The sequence below is a fragment of the Lissotriton helveticus genome, chromosome 4_1, assembly GCF_964261635.1.
Source record: "Lissotriton helveticus chromosome 4_1, aLisHel1.1, whole genome shotgun sequence".
NCBI classification, from domain to species: domain Eukaryota; kingdom Metazoa; phylum Chordata; class Amphibia; order Caudata; family Salamandridae; genus Lissotriton; species Lissotriton helveticus.
Genome location: NC_136063.1, coordinates 314,332,195 through 314,350,045, shown reverse-complemented (window position 1 = coordinate 314,350,045; position 17,851 = coordinate 314,332,195). Strand labels below are relative to the sequence as shown.

General features: G+C 45.0%; 1 protein-coding gene across 7 annotated transcripts in view; it reads right to left on the bottom strand.

Moving 5' to 3' along the window:
- Positions 1–10,512, bottom strand: part of ENPP2 (ectonucleotide pyrophosphatase/phosphodiesterase 2) — a 442,632-nt gene extending 432,120 nt beyond the window's left edge. For 4 of the 7 annotated variants that reach the window (XM_078686842.1, XM_078686843.1, XM_078686845.1 and 1 more), the window contains exons 1-2: positions 4,450–4,606; positions 4,004–4,106 (exon numbers count right to left, since the gene is read on the bottom strand). In XM_078686842.1, coding sequence (XP_078542968.1) covers positions 4,004–4,106; positions 4,450–4,482 — 136 coding nt within the window. In that variant the 5' untranslated portion in view covers positions 4,483–4,606. Of the gene's footprint in view, positions 1–4,003; positions 4,107–4,449; positions 4,669–10,356 lie in introns of those variants that run through there. The other 3 variants (XM_078686841.1, XM_078686846.1, XM_078686840.1) reach the window with 3 other exon arrangements.
- Positions 10,513–17,851: the final 7,339 nt, after the last annotated feature.

Below are 17,851 nucleotides of genomic sequence, written 5' to 3'. Positions count from 1 at the left end.
ATGACTGAATAACAGGATAAACACACAGTAGTTGTATAAAAATATATATTTATCAATAGAACACTCTCTACTAGTCTCTATGTGAGACTAGGGCACAAAGTACACAATACTGAATCAATAGAACATTCGTAAATAGCACAATACACAGCGTGCTCCAGAGGGAGACCGAACCATATACAAAAAAAATGGTGGAACAACCATGACTTGACTAGACACAGTGCCTAGAGCACGCTGAATCGCTGGGACCCCAAAGAACCACCCTAAGGAGTAACACAGGGAGCCCACGGAGGACGGGTGCAGTGAGGAAACAAGACTGCGTGCTCTGTACTACTCTATGGAAAAGTCGGGGTTGCAAATTTAAAGTTTAAGGACACTTCTATGAGGACTTCAAGCAAACCCTTTGGAACATAGGAGGTTCTAAGGCCATCCCACCAGTGAGTACTCGTGTTACCTATCTCAGAGGAGCTGGGTGCATAGGCGTCAAGTGGTGTCGGAAACCGTCGTCGTTTTCAATGGAGCTGCAAAGAAGTACTGCTGCCAGGAAGGCGAAGAGGGTCCGGTGGAATCCAAGCCTGGATTCAAGGTGAGAGGAGCATTAAAGCAGAGGGGACAGAGTCTGGGTCACTTCAGGTGACCAGGGGCTCGGTAGTCGAATGCCCACCGATGTCGGGTGCTTCAGGTGCAAAGAAAGGTTGCTTGACTCTGCAGCCACGGGGACCAAGAGACGTTGAGGATGACCGGGATCTGGAGGGGAGTTGTCCCATGAAGGATGCCAAGTGCTGAGGGATCAATGTCTGGTTGGTGCACCAACAAGCCTTGGCAAATGCAACCCACGAGGTCAGAGGAAACAGGTTACGGAGTTGACCAACAAGGTCCAGGGGACTCTCCAAACAATGGAGAGTCAGGGCACATCTGGAGCAACCAGGTAAGCCCAAGAACAAACAAGGTGACCCATGCCAGGACCCACAGGCCAATGGAATAGGGATTGCGAGGAGACCTCAAGCGAGTTTGCAAAGGACCAGCCTACAGGACACTCGGAGAGTGGAAGCCGGAAATCTTCAGTGCAAATACTGCTCGGGGTCAGGACTACAAGGAGTCCAATGCACAAGCTCGTGAATCATCTACAAGCATATGCAACTGCAAACATACAGGGTGCAAAGGGGTTCGAGTTGTACGGTCCCCACGAGGGAAACTGGTCTCAGAATCCCTGAAGGAGCAGATCGTCCTCAGGGACTTTCGGCGACCCACTTCCTGTGTTGCTGAAATCTTGGGAGTCCTCAGGAGCTCGGGAGAAGCAAACCAGTCAGATGCATTTAGGTGCCTACTTTTGCAGGGGGGTAACTCCTTTACACCAAGGGAGATTCTTCAGTCATCCAGCATCGTGCAGGCAGTCAAAGTACTTGGTTTCTTCTTATCAGAATCTTGTCCAGGTAAAATCTAAAGTCCTGTAATAAGGTAACACACTTTATACCCATAGGAAGGGTTTGTACAAATTCTGTTGACCCTCCTCGGGGAGGAGCAGGACAGAGGGGTAGCTACACCCATGTCCTTTGTCCAGTTTCGCACCAGAGCAGGAGCCAATGGCTCTCAGAACTGGTTTGAGCTGGACTATGCACAGGGACACCAAACGTTCCCCCAGTGCAGACTTTCTGGCACTCTCAGAGTGCACCCACCCACCCCTAATACTCACTCCCCTTCATGTCATGCGGCCCCGGGGGATCTGGTCCCCGGGAACTAATAAGGCTGGGGGGCACCCTTTCCTTTTGTTATTGTATTTGTGAAATTGGGTCCACAATGGCGATTAAGTCTGGCCAAGGGGAGCCACACGCCCCATCCCTTTAGAATTTGGTCCCAGGGAATGGGATCCCAGGGTCCTATTAAGGCTTGGGATGGGGAACTGCACATCCCCTTCCCTTAATATATATGCTGTGCGTCCCCGGGGCCCAAAGGCCAACCCATTACTGTGCACGCCAAAGGCTGTGTGCAGCATGGGTTGGCAGCCTGCTGGGGGGTTGGTCACAGGGCCTGGTGGCAGACCAAGCCCAGTGGACTACCCTACGCTCATGCGCAGCTTGGGGTTGGCTGCATGCGGGCAATTGGACGCAGAGCCTGGCTGCAATCCACACCCTGCGTCCAACCCCACACTGCACACGGCTGAAGTCCAGACGAGTTACGGGGTCTGCTTTACACATGGTAATAAAATGTTACTTTACATTAAAAAGAACCTAAAAATTAACTGCAAAAAACACAAAAGGTTAGGGTAACGTTATAGTTAGGTGAAATGTTCAGTAACAATGTAATATTTTAAACTTGAAAAACTACAGAAATTCACCAGTTATAGTTATCTCAATTAACTATAACTTGTACTCTAATGTAACTATAACTCGCACCCTTGCCATGCACTGCTAAATTACCCCACATATTGCATCACTCATGACATCTTCTATGACATTATTGATAAGATCATTGCAATATTTGCAATTAAATTATGGATTAGAAAACTACATGGCGGACGCGAGTTGTAGTTTCTTTAGGGCAGTGGTTCCCAAACATTTCACTCCTGGGGACCCCCATTGAGTCACTACTGGAAGCCGGGGACCCCCAGGCAATTTGTATGATTTAAATGTCAAACATTAACACGCAATTCGGAAAAAAAACACACGTGTACATCAAACAAAGACTAGACTTGAATATCTAAAGATTTTAGTATTTTTATATAAAAAAATAAATTGGAAAAATCCAAATGGGAAGGTTGGTGCTGCATCTCGCGACTAACTTTTCATTGTTTGGTTTTATTTCGCAGCCCAAAGCTCCTGCTCCTGCCAAGGCTGGACTGGAAACCTAAAGCTGCTCTCTGTTGCCAGACCAGTCCCCATACAGTGCACGCAAAGTGCAGCGAATGAGCCTGACCACTACAAAGTGGGCTTTGGGGGGCATTTTACAACACATTTGACATTATATATTGAATTGTATTTGCATTTAAAGCATGGTAAATAATGACCTTACTATGCACCAGGATACAACAATCTTTTGTCAATATTTAATGATTGACAATCTTCAATGATTTCCTCACTACTTCCTTCCAACATCTCTCTATAGCCCCACTGTCACGTGTATTTAATTGGTTTTATAGCACCTCTCATGCCACTGTAGGGTGTCAGAGCACTTTACATCACATGCATACAGAGACATGGAATCATACAAGTGTAAATCAGTGAATAGAAAATGTTACACAAGGCAAAGGGGACTACAGGGTGTAGGATTCACATGTCATCCATACTGGTAGGCATCTCTGCTAACCCCATGCAACCGATGGAGTGAAGCCGCAGAAAAGTCTGAAAGGTCCCCAGATTAAGAAAGTGCCATACTAATGGAAAAGGAGCTATAGAACAACGAATAACATCACATCCAATATTTTAGAAGGATGCACGTAGTGTAGGGTATCGGTGGAAATGTGTGTGCCAAACAAATTTGTATGTATAGTCACATTCAGTAAGTAATACAGGTGCACTGCGTGGTATATGTGCCATATAGTATTTAGGCACATGGAGTATGGGATAAAGTCGCACATGTTCTATTTGTCATGGGTCCTGTACTCATTCAGTAAGTTATAACATAACATGCATTTGTAAAGTTCCCGTTCACCCAGAATGGCATCTTGGCACATAATAACAGCTGTTTATATTTACAAAACTCGAAAGGATGAATAGCTGAGTGAGGTCCCCATGTTGGATTTCAGCCTGTTACTATAAAACCAAAACAGATTCCTGCTGTGGATGCTCTAGTCCAATGAGCCCCCAGACTCGACGTATGTGTGACCCTGCAGACTTTATGCACGTGATATATTGAATATGTAGGCAACAGTAGTCAGACGTAGGTCTTGAGCAGATATCAAATCGTCCAACACATTTACAGTCCCTGGCTGGCAAGGGGTGAGCAGTCCCCGGTAATCATTAACACGGATTCACTGGGGCCAGGCAAGACATACTGTAAAAGCACTTACCAGAGGGCATGCCTTCATCCCAATCTTCTGACCTTTTATAGCGATTTACCGTGAATCCCAGACAGATGTTGACACCGATGGCAAAGGTGACCAGAGATATCGCCTGGGAAATCAAGAAAGCAGATGTTAAAGGGAGCCGCAGAAAGGGCAGACCTATACATTCATCACAGACTAAAGCAGGCAGATCAAAGGACTTCACACTACCCACAGCCACACAAGCGCGCACATCCAAAAAAAGCCTGAAAAATATCAACATGGGGGGCAGGCCTTCCTCGTTGTCAGGGATCGGAAAAAACAAACAAAAAGTGTGGAACGAGGTGAGGTTTTTATTGTCGTAATTTACGAAAAAGTTATTATTTTTCTTTAATTGGGAGGGATTCGGCGTTTACGGAGGCAGAGGGGCAGCCACGCGTGCTCACGTGCACATATAGCTCTGTCTGCCCTACCTGGTGCAAGTGGAGCCGGCTTCTCGGGGCCATGTCAGAGACTCCCTTCCCGAGCCTGCAGGCCGGTCGTTTCTCCCTGTGGTGGAAGGCTTCTGTGTGCTCTACTCTGGCTCTGCGGCGCTCACAGCTCTATTCAACCCAAGTAATCCCACCTGGGCAGGCTGACAGGCGCGCCTGATTCGTCCAATGGCCGATGTCATCAGGCTCCCCTCACAAATCACAGGCCCGGCTGAGGGGCTGGCCCTGGCAGCATCTCCTCCCCCAGCCCCCCCTCAGACAAACACACTCGCGCTTTCATGTGGTGGCCTCTGGCAACGGGGCACTGCTTATGTTACTGCAAAAATCAACAGTTTGTTTTGCGACTACTCCCAGACACAAGAGCGGCTTTGGAGGGGCGGCCGGGAACAGGGGCTGCATGCATTTCTTGTGAGGCGAAAACTGCAGAAGAAAAGATTCTTTTCAAACGCTGCTCCAAAAGGCCAAACAGCCTCGTAAATAAACTAAGCATTCAGTGTGCTGTCATTCTTCAACTTTATAGGCGTGGGCAGCCCTCGTGTGTCCGAGGACAGGGAGGGTCTGTTATTCTGTGACTATTCAGGCGGTTCAGACTTTTTGGAGGTGGGACCACACGCCGTACATTACTTTTTTTACTTCTACCTTTAAATATAAAACAAAGGCGCTTGGCGGCTTCCCCGAAACAGAAGTAAACAATAACGAGCATTAAAAATGCACTAGGTCTCGCCTTTGATTAAATTAAAACCATTTGCTTTGCTAATTGTATTGTATAGCAAAGCAAATGGCTTTAACTTAATGAAAGGCAACACCTATTGCATTTTTAAATGAGGCCCAGTCTGGCTTCACATTGGAAGCGCTTTTCAGTGCAGGGGTCTCGGTCTCGCATTTGGGAAAGTTAGAGCAAATGGCCCTGTAAACGCAGATGTTTTTTACGTTTGTTTGTTTGTCTGTAATGGACAAATTATTTATAAAACGAGAGTTAGAGCTATTGGCGTTATAAATGTTAATATTTCTTTACTTATGAATTGTGGAGTGGATGTATGTGGTATGCAGTGGAATTATGTGGATAATAACTATGTGGTATTTAGTGTATTAGAATTTTGTGGAGTGGGATTGTGTGTCATAGAGTAATTATGCGGTATTGTATTTTGTGTTGTGGAGTGTTATGTAGTGGAGTTTTAATAGGTTGTGTGCTGTTGAATTTTGTATGTGATGTAGAATTATGTGGTGTGGATTGTATGTATGTGGTGTGTTATGTAATTGTGTAGTTGATTTGTATTATATAGGTTCTTGTTGAATTATGTAGTGTGGAATGGAAATGTGTGGAGTTGATTTTGTGGAAAAATGTGGCACTGAGTGAAATTCTGGTGACTGGAATTATGTGGCATTGTGTGGTGTGCGTTTATATGGAATGTTGCTATGTGGTATAGATTGGTTTCGTGTGAGGTGTATTTATGTGAGTGAGATAGGCTGGGTGAAGAAAGAGGGTGGGGTCCAGCCTACATAAAGCCTTCAGTGGCTCACCTCTCTAGGCAGGGTCCGACTGGGGAACCAAAAGCAGCCCTGGCAGAAAATATCAAACCAGCCACTTATAATTTTTCTCTCCTCATGCTCTCTTTCTATCCATCAAACCTCTTTCTCACCTCGCTCGTCTCCTCTTCTGGTTACTTTCTGTTTACCTCCCACATCTATCTCTCTAGGAGCCTTCTTGTGTCTTCAGCGATTAATCTCAGAAGAAGGTGACAGAGGCACTAGCAGCGGCGCTAGGTTTTCAAAACTAGCCTCCAAGGGATCCAAACCACTGGGGAAATGCCCAGTGGAATAAAGGGCCGGCATGGCTCTGCCTCTAGGCTGCAGTTATGCTTTATCGCATCATTCAGTGGCAACGTTTAAAAAAAAAAAGTGCCCTGCTGTCAGAAGACACTCCCCCGCACTGTAGGATATATGCATTTAGCCTACCCTAACCAGTGTCCTTTGGCCTGCAAGCAGCAGTAAATGTAGCATAAAGCAAACTGTGATACAGTCTGATCTCAACTTGCAATGTCATCAAACTAGAAACACCGTTTCTGTGTAAAACCAAAACTAGCACGCGTCCATCAGGCTTTTGCTTCAATGCATGCAGCTGTGCTATAGAGTGAATACCGTTAGTTGTCTCTCAGCAACAAGAAGTTAACCACAGTCTGTCGGGTGCACGTGGAGTATCTTATCACGTGGCCTTTTGTTCCTCTCGCTTTGGTGCGTTTAATCTAACAAATATCCTTGACTGGATTAGCTACTCACACCTGACATGAGACCACTTCAAATCTCACTTGCACCACCATGTGCCCACCCACTCCACATCAATCTGCATTTCATGTTTTACTTTCCCATGCACCCCGGAGGTGCAGGGCACCAGGGGTACCTATGTGCACAACTACCTGGGATCCCAAGACAGTGGATATGGTACACCTGCATGCAAAGGGAGAGGTGTGATTGTTGGTATGTGTCCGTGGATGCCTGAACGTTTGTGGCTGTGTGCCTGTATGTTTACAGGACAGCAAAAAAAGCCACACCTAATGACGAAGTCAGTGCTGCTTATACTTTGGTGTTGTACAGCGCTATATGCTGATTTTAAGTTGCCTCCCAGCGCTTATCCATAGGGTGGAAACCCGTTAAAGAAGTGTTCTTTTTTGGCTATAGAGGTTAGAAGGCTTTGGCACAGCTAAATGGCGCCCTGCGTGGCACAGCTATGAGTAGCTAGCACATGGAGCAAAATGCCCCATCTGACTTTCAAGTCGCAGCACAGACGGTCGCGGAGATTCACAAGAAACCCAGCGGCCTCAGCTGAACAGAGCAGAAGGAGCGAAGCTGCCGGTGACTGGGCAGCGGCCTGGATGGCCCTTGAAAGCGGGCACCGCCACTGCCATCAGCTGGTGAACGTGCGCACTACGACTGCGTGTTCAACCGCCAAACCTATGTAGACGCCCTCAGGCACATCTAGGAGCAGCTGGGCACCACGGTTCTATTGGTGTTTAGTAAACTTTCACAAGCCCCCTCAAGAGCGTGAAATTGCACTGTCTACAGCGAGGAGCGTTCCCTGTAAATTGCTCATGGTCTGGAGCCACAAGGCGATGAACGTTCGTGCGACAATGTCATTAGTGAACTAACACCAGATGCATCAAGCATACATTTTGCGATTCCTTATTAGCTAAAAATAAGGAATCGCTAATAAGGAATAGCAAAATGCTATGCAAGAAGAAATTGCTTAAAAAATAGCGATTTCTTAAAATTCCTTAATTGTGAGTTGCAATTAAGGAATACCTCCCCATTCATTCCTATGGGCCTAGAGGCGCATAGCAATGAATGGGAAGGCATTCTCAATTTACGAATCGCAATTAGCGAATCGCAAATTGAGAATGCGATTTCAAGGGTGCAGGGGTGTCCAACAAACACCCTGTTGCACCACTGAAATTGATCTGTGCACATATGTTGCGCACGGCATGTGTGCGCGCGCAACATGAACTTTAGTGCATTTTCCAAAAATTTTGCAAATTACCATGAAGTTCAACTTCATGTTAATTTGCGAGCCCTATTAGCGAAATCGCTATTTTTTAAACTTTAATGCATTGCATTTAAGGAATCTCAATTTGAGATTCCTTAAATGCAAGTAATCACAAATTTGCGATTTTTGCATTTGGGATGATGCATCCCAAATGCAAAAATACCGGTCGCAAAGGGGCAAATTCTGAGAATCTGCCCCTTTGCGAGCGGATTTTACCTTCATGAATCTATGCCTAAGAGGCAAGTCACTATAATGTCATGTAAACCTTAAACATGACAGATTCTTACTGTACATGGAGCAACATTGTAGTCTATTAAATCATTCATAACAGTTGTTGCACAGCGCACATTGTGAACTCAAGTATTTGAAAGAGCTTTCATGTGTGATAATAAAGCACTGTGAAATATGTTTCCAAGGATCACACAGTTTGGGCAAGCTGGGAAGCCGGTATTGAGTCCAGGTTATCTGATTTCACGTTTTGAAATTTAGCCACAAGATGTATCTTTCGGTGTCTCTCTCAGTTTTACATCGAAGGACATTGTTTCGTCTTTAATTCTTGGCACACAAGGAGACTAACTAGCAGACTTAGCTGACCCGACTCAGAGCCCCCTGACCCAACTACCACGCCAAGAATGAATTTGGAAGTGTCTCCCTCCTGAAGAAACACCCCTGATGAATTACATGCAGAGAGAGTGAAGAGTGGGTGTTGAAGAGGAAAAAGATCAGGTATGTGATATGCCTATGGAGGATTTCAGAAAATGTAGGGAGAAAAGGGCCTGAGTGTCTAAAGAGTGAAAGACTTTAGAGGAAGAGGGGTGCAGGGGGCTCAGGGGTGAATGAGGCAGTCTGGGAGAGGTAATGACCTTCACAGACCTTAGTAACAGTTAATCCAGACTCAGAATTGAAACATTTTCACCTCTAATCATTCTCAACAAAATTATTTTGTTACGTATTTGATTCTGGTAAGAAACATTGGCAAAGCAAAGATGTCTGGCTTGTCTTAGTTAGGCACATGTTTGTGGTATGTCCAGAGGTACCCAAACACTGTTCAGGTGGTATAGTGTGTGAAGTACAGAATATGAATTTACGTGGTTAATGCCACTCCCTTAAATACACAGATAACACTTCTTAGAAATGATTTAGAATTTACACTTCTTTGGCCAACCCCTTCTAGAGACACCCCACTTTTTCAAGTCACTTAAAGCCATGCCTGCTCTCTCAAGGCAATCCCAGCCTGAGGATGCAGTCTTTTTAGAGGCCCAGGGAGGGTATCACTTGAGAGCTGTACCCCAAAACAGCTAGGTAGGCCACCAAGTAGGTAGACATCGCAGGGATACTTTTCCCACCCTCTGGACAGCTCCCGGATACAATCGCCTTATATTTATAAGAAGTTGGGCTTAAATGCAGTCTGTTCTCAAACTCTAAAAGTCAAGGGATCTCATAAGCGCCCACAAGAAAGTAAATTCCCTGGGTTTCTAACTATTCAAATCACATCGAGGGGGGCTGCAGAGCCCCCAACGCACTAATGGGTTGTTGTGCCATAGCACCAGCTGCACTATTCTGTGACCCTTTACAAGGTCCAGGGTTTTAGATTTTAAGACAAACAGAGCATGCAACACTCCCACTCAAGCTCATTACCAGCCGCGAAGGCTCACTGACAAATGTAAACAAGAAAACCGTTCAAGGCATGCCAGGACAGTGTCAGAAAACTGCTTCGGTGCGCCTGCATTTCAATCCAACACTATAATAAGAAGCGAGCGCGCTCCGCTAACCATTCATAGAATTAAAAACCAAGCACGGCAACACCAGGATACAAAAATATGTTTACATGTCAATCAAACAAAGAGCTGTTCAACACTTTTAAGTTTACAGCTGGCAACTGATTGATCCAACGTAAAAGTCGAAGCTCAAGCTAAACATAGGTCTTTCAGATGATGTCCCCACAAAACCACTGCAGTCATCCTCCCAGTATTAACCCCAGACAGTAACTCATTGCACTGCAGCGTTTTGAAGGTGCGCAAAAGTCCAGTCACACTTCCCCCAACCTATACAATTACAAGTTAGAGGGATCAGAACGCGTGAAAACGTGTAATTTCCAAACGGTGCCTAAGTGATTCAACAAAGTGCCTTTTCACTGCACACTTCCCGTGGCGTTTTTATCAACGCTTCAAAACATGCTGCAGAAAAACGCGCAAAGGTCAACCGAAGTAGCGCTGAAAACGGTAACAAATTCAATGTGCCGCCAGACACGTTTTGTAGCACGCGAGAGCAGGTTACAGCGTGACCATTTAGAAGTTATACACTAATTAATATAGCCGTATAACGAGAGGAGCGAGGCGGGTACCACTCACCTGGTTTGGCACTCTCCGGGCCATTTTGAGATTCCGGCAGCAGTGCTGGGTGCATGGGCAGTGAACGGCACAGCGGCAGTAGCTCCTGCCCCCACTCCCGTAGCTCCAGCCCTCGATGGCAGACACCTGGGATCTGCACGGGTGCCCCGCCTAGCGCCCGACAAACTTCCGAAGGGGCGGGTCTCTCCTTTGGTCAGATAGCCACTCCAAGCCGGCTAACAGACGCGAGCGCGAGCGCATCGATGTACCAGGAGACAGAAGCAGTAATACTAATGAGAGCTGCGGCTCACAGCGCGAACCCCGGCGCTGCCAGCGCAGCCAATTACATTTCACGTGACACATCTTGCCCACAAGTAATTTGAGCTCGGTCGAGTAAGTGAGGTTGCAGCAGGATTATTTTCATAAGAAAAAAAAACCTAGTTTTTATTCAGGTCAGAAACAGGTAGTGCCCCTTTCCCTGTATTTAACAGCTACTACATTCAACAAGCATTTGCAATGCAATAGGTCTCCTATATACGCGAGTTTGAGCTGTTGACATTGTAAATAACAATGCCTTTTATTTATGTTTTCGTTTTTAAAACATAAATAAAAGGCATTGTCATTTCCAATACAAATAGCTTAAATGTGAGACCTATTGCATTGCAAATGCTTGTTTTTATACTGTGTGCAATAGAAAGTAAAAATAATGACTGTCACATGCACACTGCTCTCAGTCCTTTAGCTGGGACCTCGAAACACTTTAAAAGGTCACCACTTTTCTACCAGTGCCCCAAACAGGATTCAGTTGGGCGACTGTCTAGTGACACACACACAGTTTATTCTTATTTAAGGTATGTGAGCTATATCTTGTCTGTAGTTACCTCAAGGTAAGGGGAACAAAATAGTTGCAGAACACTTTCGTTTTAGTTTTTTTAAGCCATATCACCAACATTTTTCTCAGGATCAGAGGTCAGGTCTTTTTTAGGTCTCGCTGAGCCAACGGGCATGCTTTGCTCTGCGAGAGTTAAGTAAGGGCTCTCAAAAATGCTCCCAAAGTCTGCAGGCGGATCGGGCACAATGCATGTGCGCCGGGCGCGAGCATCATTTGTCCGCCTGCAGCCTTTGGGAGGACTTTTCGAGGCCGCTTGGATGTTCTCAGTGAGCCGCACAGTCACTGAGAACACCAAAGCGGCCGCAAAAGTGCTCACCATTTGCCACCCCCTCCCTTATCCCACTTCCTGCTTGTTTAACTCCTTTCTCTCTCCCTTTTTACTCCTTTCTCCCTTCCTCTCTCCTTGGTTGCTCCTTTCTCTCACCTTTTTTTTTTACTTCTTTCTCTCAACTCTTTTTATTTCCTTCCATCACTTTTGCTACCCTTCTTGCACCATCACTCCTGTCTCTCGTCATCTGTGTTTTCTCTGCAGGTTTCTTCGCACCAGGGCCCTCTACTTCTCCACCATCCTGACCTTTATCTGCGTTCCTCGGGTGTCTATGAACACGTCCCGTCCTCTGTCGGGCTCTTTCACTTTGAGTGCTGTCGCCTCTTGACAGCTCCATTCCCCCTCCCCCACCTAACACACGGTAGTCCTCCCATTAGACCACCTCCGGCATGTCCCCTCTCATTCACCCCTCCCTCTCTACCAGTTTTCTTTTTTCTTGCGGTTTTCTCACTTTTCTTTCCGTGAAATCAGTTTATTACTACAGGCCTATTAGTCTAATAGACCTCCCCCAAAAGATTTTTGCCAGGTTGATTCTGGATCGTTTATTGGAATGGATGCAAGACCATTCAGTCCTGAGCCCATACCAAGCGGGTTTCAGGAACAAAGTGTCCACCATAGACCAAGTCTTTCGACTTGCTATTATATTCTGGAAAACGGTACTGTTGTAGGGTGGCAGCCGCTATACTGTATTTGTTGACCTACGAGCAGCTTTCGACCTGGTACCTCGTAAGAAACTTTGGTCCGTCCTCTCTGGCTTAGGGGTCTCACAACATCTTTTAACTATGATTATCAGATTACACACTGGTAACTATGCCCAGGTCAGATGTGGTAGGGAGGGGATATTGTCCAATAAGTTCCCCGTTGACAGGGGGGTTAGGCAGGGCTGTGTGCTTGCACCGACCCTGTTCTGCCTTTATGTCAACGGGGTAATTGCGCACCTGAATGGGGTTGAGAATACTGATGCTCCCAAACGTGGAGGCAGCAGGGTGCCCGCAATTATGTTTGTGGATGACACCCTGCTGCTCTCCAAGTCCCCAATGGGGATTCAGCGAGTTCTCAATGGTTTCGAGGCATTCTGTAAAGACCATGGCCTTGAGATCAACGCTTTGAAGACCAAATATATGGTCTTCAACCCCCCAGCCAGAACCAGCCCTAATCCGTACATTGGACCTAACGTACTAGAGAGGGTTCGAACCTTTGAGTACCTAGGAATCACCCTAAACGAAAAAATGTCATTGCCGCACCAAGGGGAGAAATCACAAATAAAGTTGGCCCAAATAGCAGGCGGGATCATCAAATTAGTCTCTAAGAACAAGTCTTCTTTTAAGCCGGTGGGTCCCTCTCTAGAGATCTATAGAGCGCAAGCCAGGGGAGCTATTATGTATGGAAGCAAACTTTGGGGCCACACGTGTAATCGTGATCTGGTAGTAACTGAGAATAAATTTATCAGACAGCTCCTATCACTTCCTCCAAACACCCCGCTGCTGCCCATTAGACTCGACCTGGCCTTGAGACCTCTTGATGAAGACATGGGCCTGCGGCCCCTATTATTCTGGCGCAGGATTTGGTCTGTACCAGAGCTAGCGAATTATAGGCTAGAATTGCAGGAAATTCTTACCCTCCCAAACATCGGGAAAATTCCCTGGCTAAATTATGTTAAGAAAGAACTAGGGAAGTTAGGGCTATCCATCTTATGGTCTGACCCGCTTTCATCATGTCCCGGGGTTACACGAAGGCAGCTCATTACCCAGTACCAGGAAAGTAAAATGGCTATTCACCTGCAAGGAAGCGGCCTTGGCACCCTAACGTCATCATTTTTAATAATTAAGGACAGCTATAGGTTCGAAACTGTTTTAGATACCATATCCCCAATACTAATCAGGAAACTGTATCTCCAATGGAGGTATGGCAGTTTACCACTACGGGCCTACACCAGCAAATGGGCAGATCTTTTCCCGTCTCATTGCCCAGGGTGCAAATCTGAACAGGAAACTGATTTGCACATATTGTTCTTCTGTAGTGCTTATGTGCAGGCGCGGAAGAAATGGATCGTCCCACTATGTAAAAACCTGGGTTTCTCCCGCTGCCTGCAAGCATATAGGGTTCTTAAGACCGATTTATCAGGGCATATAGTCTTCGCCGTAGCCAAATATTTGGGGATAGTTTGGCACAAGAGGAGATATCTTTTAGATGGGGAATTATGATAATCTGTTAAATGATAAACTGTGATGTAGACATTTTTACTTATAGAATGGCTAGTCCTTATATTTGTTTTTTTTTTTCAGAAAAACAAGGGAACCCAAAAAGTACCAAGGACCTTGGGCAAATGACTATTAAGGAAAACAGTGGTCCTTAGAGTAAAGGATTACTAACAATTCAAATGGCATATAGACTCCAATCAGTACTATATCTGAGAGTTTTTCCAGTACCCAGCCGGGCCTGAATTTTTATTCAAGTATAGGTATAAATACAGCGACCAAACAAGAGGTCTGATTTAAAATTTGATAGGGTACAAGCCTGCACCTATCCAGAGCACACTCGAACAAGGTTCGGGGGTAGGGAATTAGGAAGAGAAAAGCGGGGGTAAAGAATTTCAGGCAAAGAGAACGTGGGAGCCAATTGTCCCTTGCATCATTAATACAGTTTCAAAGCAAGTTAAGACAAACAATAACTGCAACAAAAATAACATAATAGACAGGTTACAGAATTGTAAAAAGTGTCGACGGCGTTTCGATCCCCGGGCTCCTATTGAACTGGGATCATCATCAGGACTTTCTAATTTTTTGCCTGTAAGTACTTTTGTCATAAGCCTTTCAGAGCCTTGATTACTCTGTTCCAACGAGCCAAAATGATGGAAGTGGGCGATGCCTCGGTTCCTACTTGGTAGACATGATAATGTCACCAGTCTTTAGGGATTCTTCCGTGCCGCAATTATGCGAGTTAGTTCCGGTCTCACGAGGGCGGATTTTCAAATTTGGCACACTCTTTAATGCGCAGACGGTGCTGCCTTGCTCCAGAATCGAGCAGGAAACAAACGGTGTGCTCAATGGCAGTGAGCCGACTTCACGATAATCCGGAAGTGAGGTGCTCCTGGATTCTGGAGCAAGGCAGCACCGGGCCCGGGGATCGAAACGCCGTCGACACTTTTTACAATTCTGTAACCTGTCTATTATGTTATTTTTGTTGCAGTTATTGTTTGTCTTAACTTGCTTTGAAACTGTATTAATGATGCAAGGGACAATTGGCTCCCACGTTCTCTTTGCCTGAAATTCTTTACCCCCGCTTTTCTCTTCCTAATTCCCTACCCCCGAACCTTGTTCGAGTGTGCTCTGGATAGGTGCAGGCTTGTACCCTATCAAATTTTAAATCAGACCTCTTGTTTGGTCGCTGTATTTATACCTATACTTGAATAAAAATTCAGGCCCGGCTGGGTACTGAAAAAACTCTCAGATATAGTACTGATTGGAGTCTATATGCCATTTGAATTGTTAGTAATCCTTTACTCTAAGGACCACTGTTTTCCTTAATAGTCCTTATATTTGTGCACTGATCTTATATGTTTTAATGGTTGTACATATTTTAACATTTACTGTATTAGATCTTATGTCATTTGTACCTTTTATGGCACATGTTGCCGAAATAAAGATGATGAGGATGATGAGTTTATTTATTTGCACTTCCACCCCCAGCGCCCCCTCCCTTCTTGGCGTTTTCCTCTCTAACCCACTCTGACACTGCCCCGGGTCCGTCAAAATCAGTTTGCCCAGTTTGGAAAGTTTCACTTCAACGCTTCTTTCCTCAACTTGCATGTCAACACGGTGGTGTGAGGGTGTCTGGTGAGGTGTGGTGGGGGGAGGTAGGCTGGGGGAAGGAGAGGTGTGTGTGTGACAACTACCACGGCTGTCCACCAACGCCAAACAATAACACGCCACTCCACCCCCAAGGTCGTGTGACAGATTAAAAAAAAAGATTATTTGAAAAATGCACTCTGAAACCCGGTAGAAGACGGTGGATTGACAATCCCCACAAATGGATTGAAAAACCCCACAAGTGGGTTGCAACCCCCCACAAAGGTATCCCTTCTCCGGCGGCATGGTTTTGTGGCGCTAATACCTCCCTCCAGGATTATGTGGCAGACAGACCACCACCCCCTTCACTAAACAGCAAACCCCAGAGTAGGCGACTCCGATGAAGTGAGCGCGTTGACTCTTGCGTCCTGGTGCTCTACTGTTCTTAGGTCTATTCCCCGAATTCATCCTTTTCTGTTGACCATGAAGGATCATCATACAAGATTCCTCCTTGTGGGGTTTCGTTTAAACATGTTTCATCATATCCTTTCATGCCCGAGACGAAACGATTGGGCCAGCACTCTATGCCCTTGTCCTTGTGACACCATTACTACTCCCACTATCCTGCACTTAACTTTCTTCTGCCCTTTTTATGCATATGGAAGGAGCCAATTTAACAAGCCCATCTTGCATAAATATAGTTTTTGGCCACAGCACAGAAGCACCGTTTTTTTTAACAGCAGCTTGAAAGTGAAGTTATCTTTTTGGTTTCACTCTTTTCAATTGGGGGCTAATGGTCAGGCTGCAACTTGAATTCTAGTCAGGGTTAACATAGTTTGAATGTAATTTGGAATTTTGTATTTTGTACGTTAAGGTGTAATAGTGCGTCTTCCTGGTTCATTGCAATTTAAAAGTTATAGTGATTAGGTTTGATAGATGCTTTGCCGCATATCGGACCTCTGAGGATCCCCTCCCCATCGAACCATTATGAGCATAAGTGTCTGGGTCGTTTTTATCGGTGTCTTTCTAGCGGTTATTTTAATTGCTCTTAATTATTTTGATATAGCTTGTTGTATTTTATCTTTGATCAAGCTGAAGCCTCTTAGCTCGTATACAATAGCTATTTTTTGATGTAGTTGTTTTACACATATGTGCCAATAGCATATCACAACTGTATCGTTGTCGTTTTGCTTTTTTGGCTCTTAGTTTACACGCCGAATAAAGATTTTATTGATTGAATGACAACTTTTGTTTTCTCACTCCTTTCTTGCTCATTCCTATTTCTTTTGTTTCTTGGTTTGTTTGTAAATAGTTCACCAGGATCACTGGTTCTTCAAAGATAATAGATTTGTTATTTTAAGTGACTTCAGAAGTACATGGGTTGTAGTATGCCAAGTCTTATATTACATTTCCTGATGTCCACTTTGAGATTCAGAAATATATCCTTTTTTAAATTTAATTTTGTTTAGTGCATTACACAGAGCATATTCAGCAATAATACAATAAATGTTCAGGTATAAATGAAATAAAGGAACCTACAAAACCAAACAAGGCAAGACATCCCCATCATTATTGTCTGGACACTTTACAACATCTTCCATTCGTGCATTTATTATGGCATGCATTTTAGGCATATTGAACACTGTATTGGTCTGGAGTCAATCAGAATGCTAGAAGAACAAGCAGTACCGTGATACTTGAGTTAAGGAGTGCAACCATGCAAAGCAGTTGGCACAGTGTATCAGGTACTTTCCCTTAGTGGTCTGGCTCAGTTGTTCCCACCTTCCGGTTCTCCTGTCTCTTTCCCAATTAGGTATTGCTGATGTAGTCCCCAAAAACCCTTGAGACGGCACTGTATCGCCCTCACCCTATCTATCGCCCTCACTCTATCTATCTATCTATCGCCCTCACTCTATCTATATCCCTCACTCTGTATATCTATCGCCCTCACTCTATCTCTCTCAATCTATCTATCTATCGCCCTCACTCTATCTATCGTCCTCACTCTATCTATCTATCTATCTATCTATCTATCTATCTATCTATCTATCTATCTATCTATCTATCTCCCTCACTCTATCTCTCTATCGCCCTCGCTCTATCTATCGCCCTCACTCTTTCTATCTATCTATCGCCCTCACTCACTCTATCTATCGCCCTCACTCTATCTATCGCCCTCACTCTATCTATCTTTTTCCCTCACTCTATCTATCGCCCTCACTCACTCTATCGCCCTCGTTCTATCTATCGCCCTCACTCTATCTGTCTATCTATTACCCTCACTATATCTGTCTATCTATCTATCTATCACACTCACTCTATCTATCGCCATCTGTCTATCTATCTATCTATCACCCTCACTCTATCTTTCGCCCTCACTCTATCACCCTCACTCTATCTATCTATCTATCTATCTATCTATCTATCTATCTATCTATCTATCTATCTATCTATCTATCTATCTATCTATCTATCTATCTATCTATCTATCTATCTATCTATCACCCT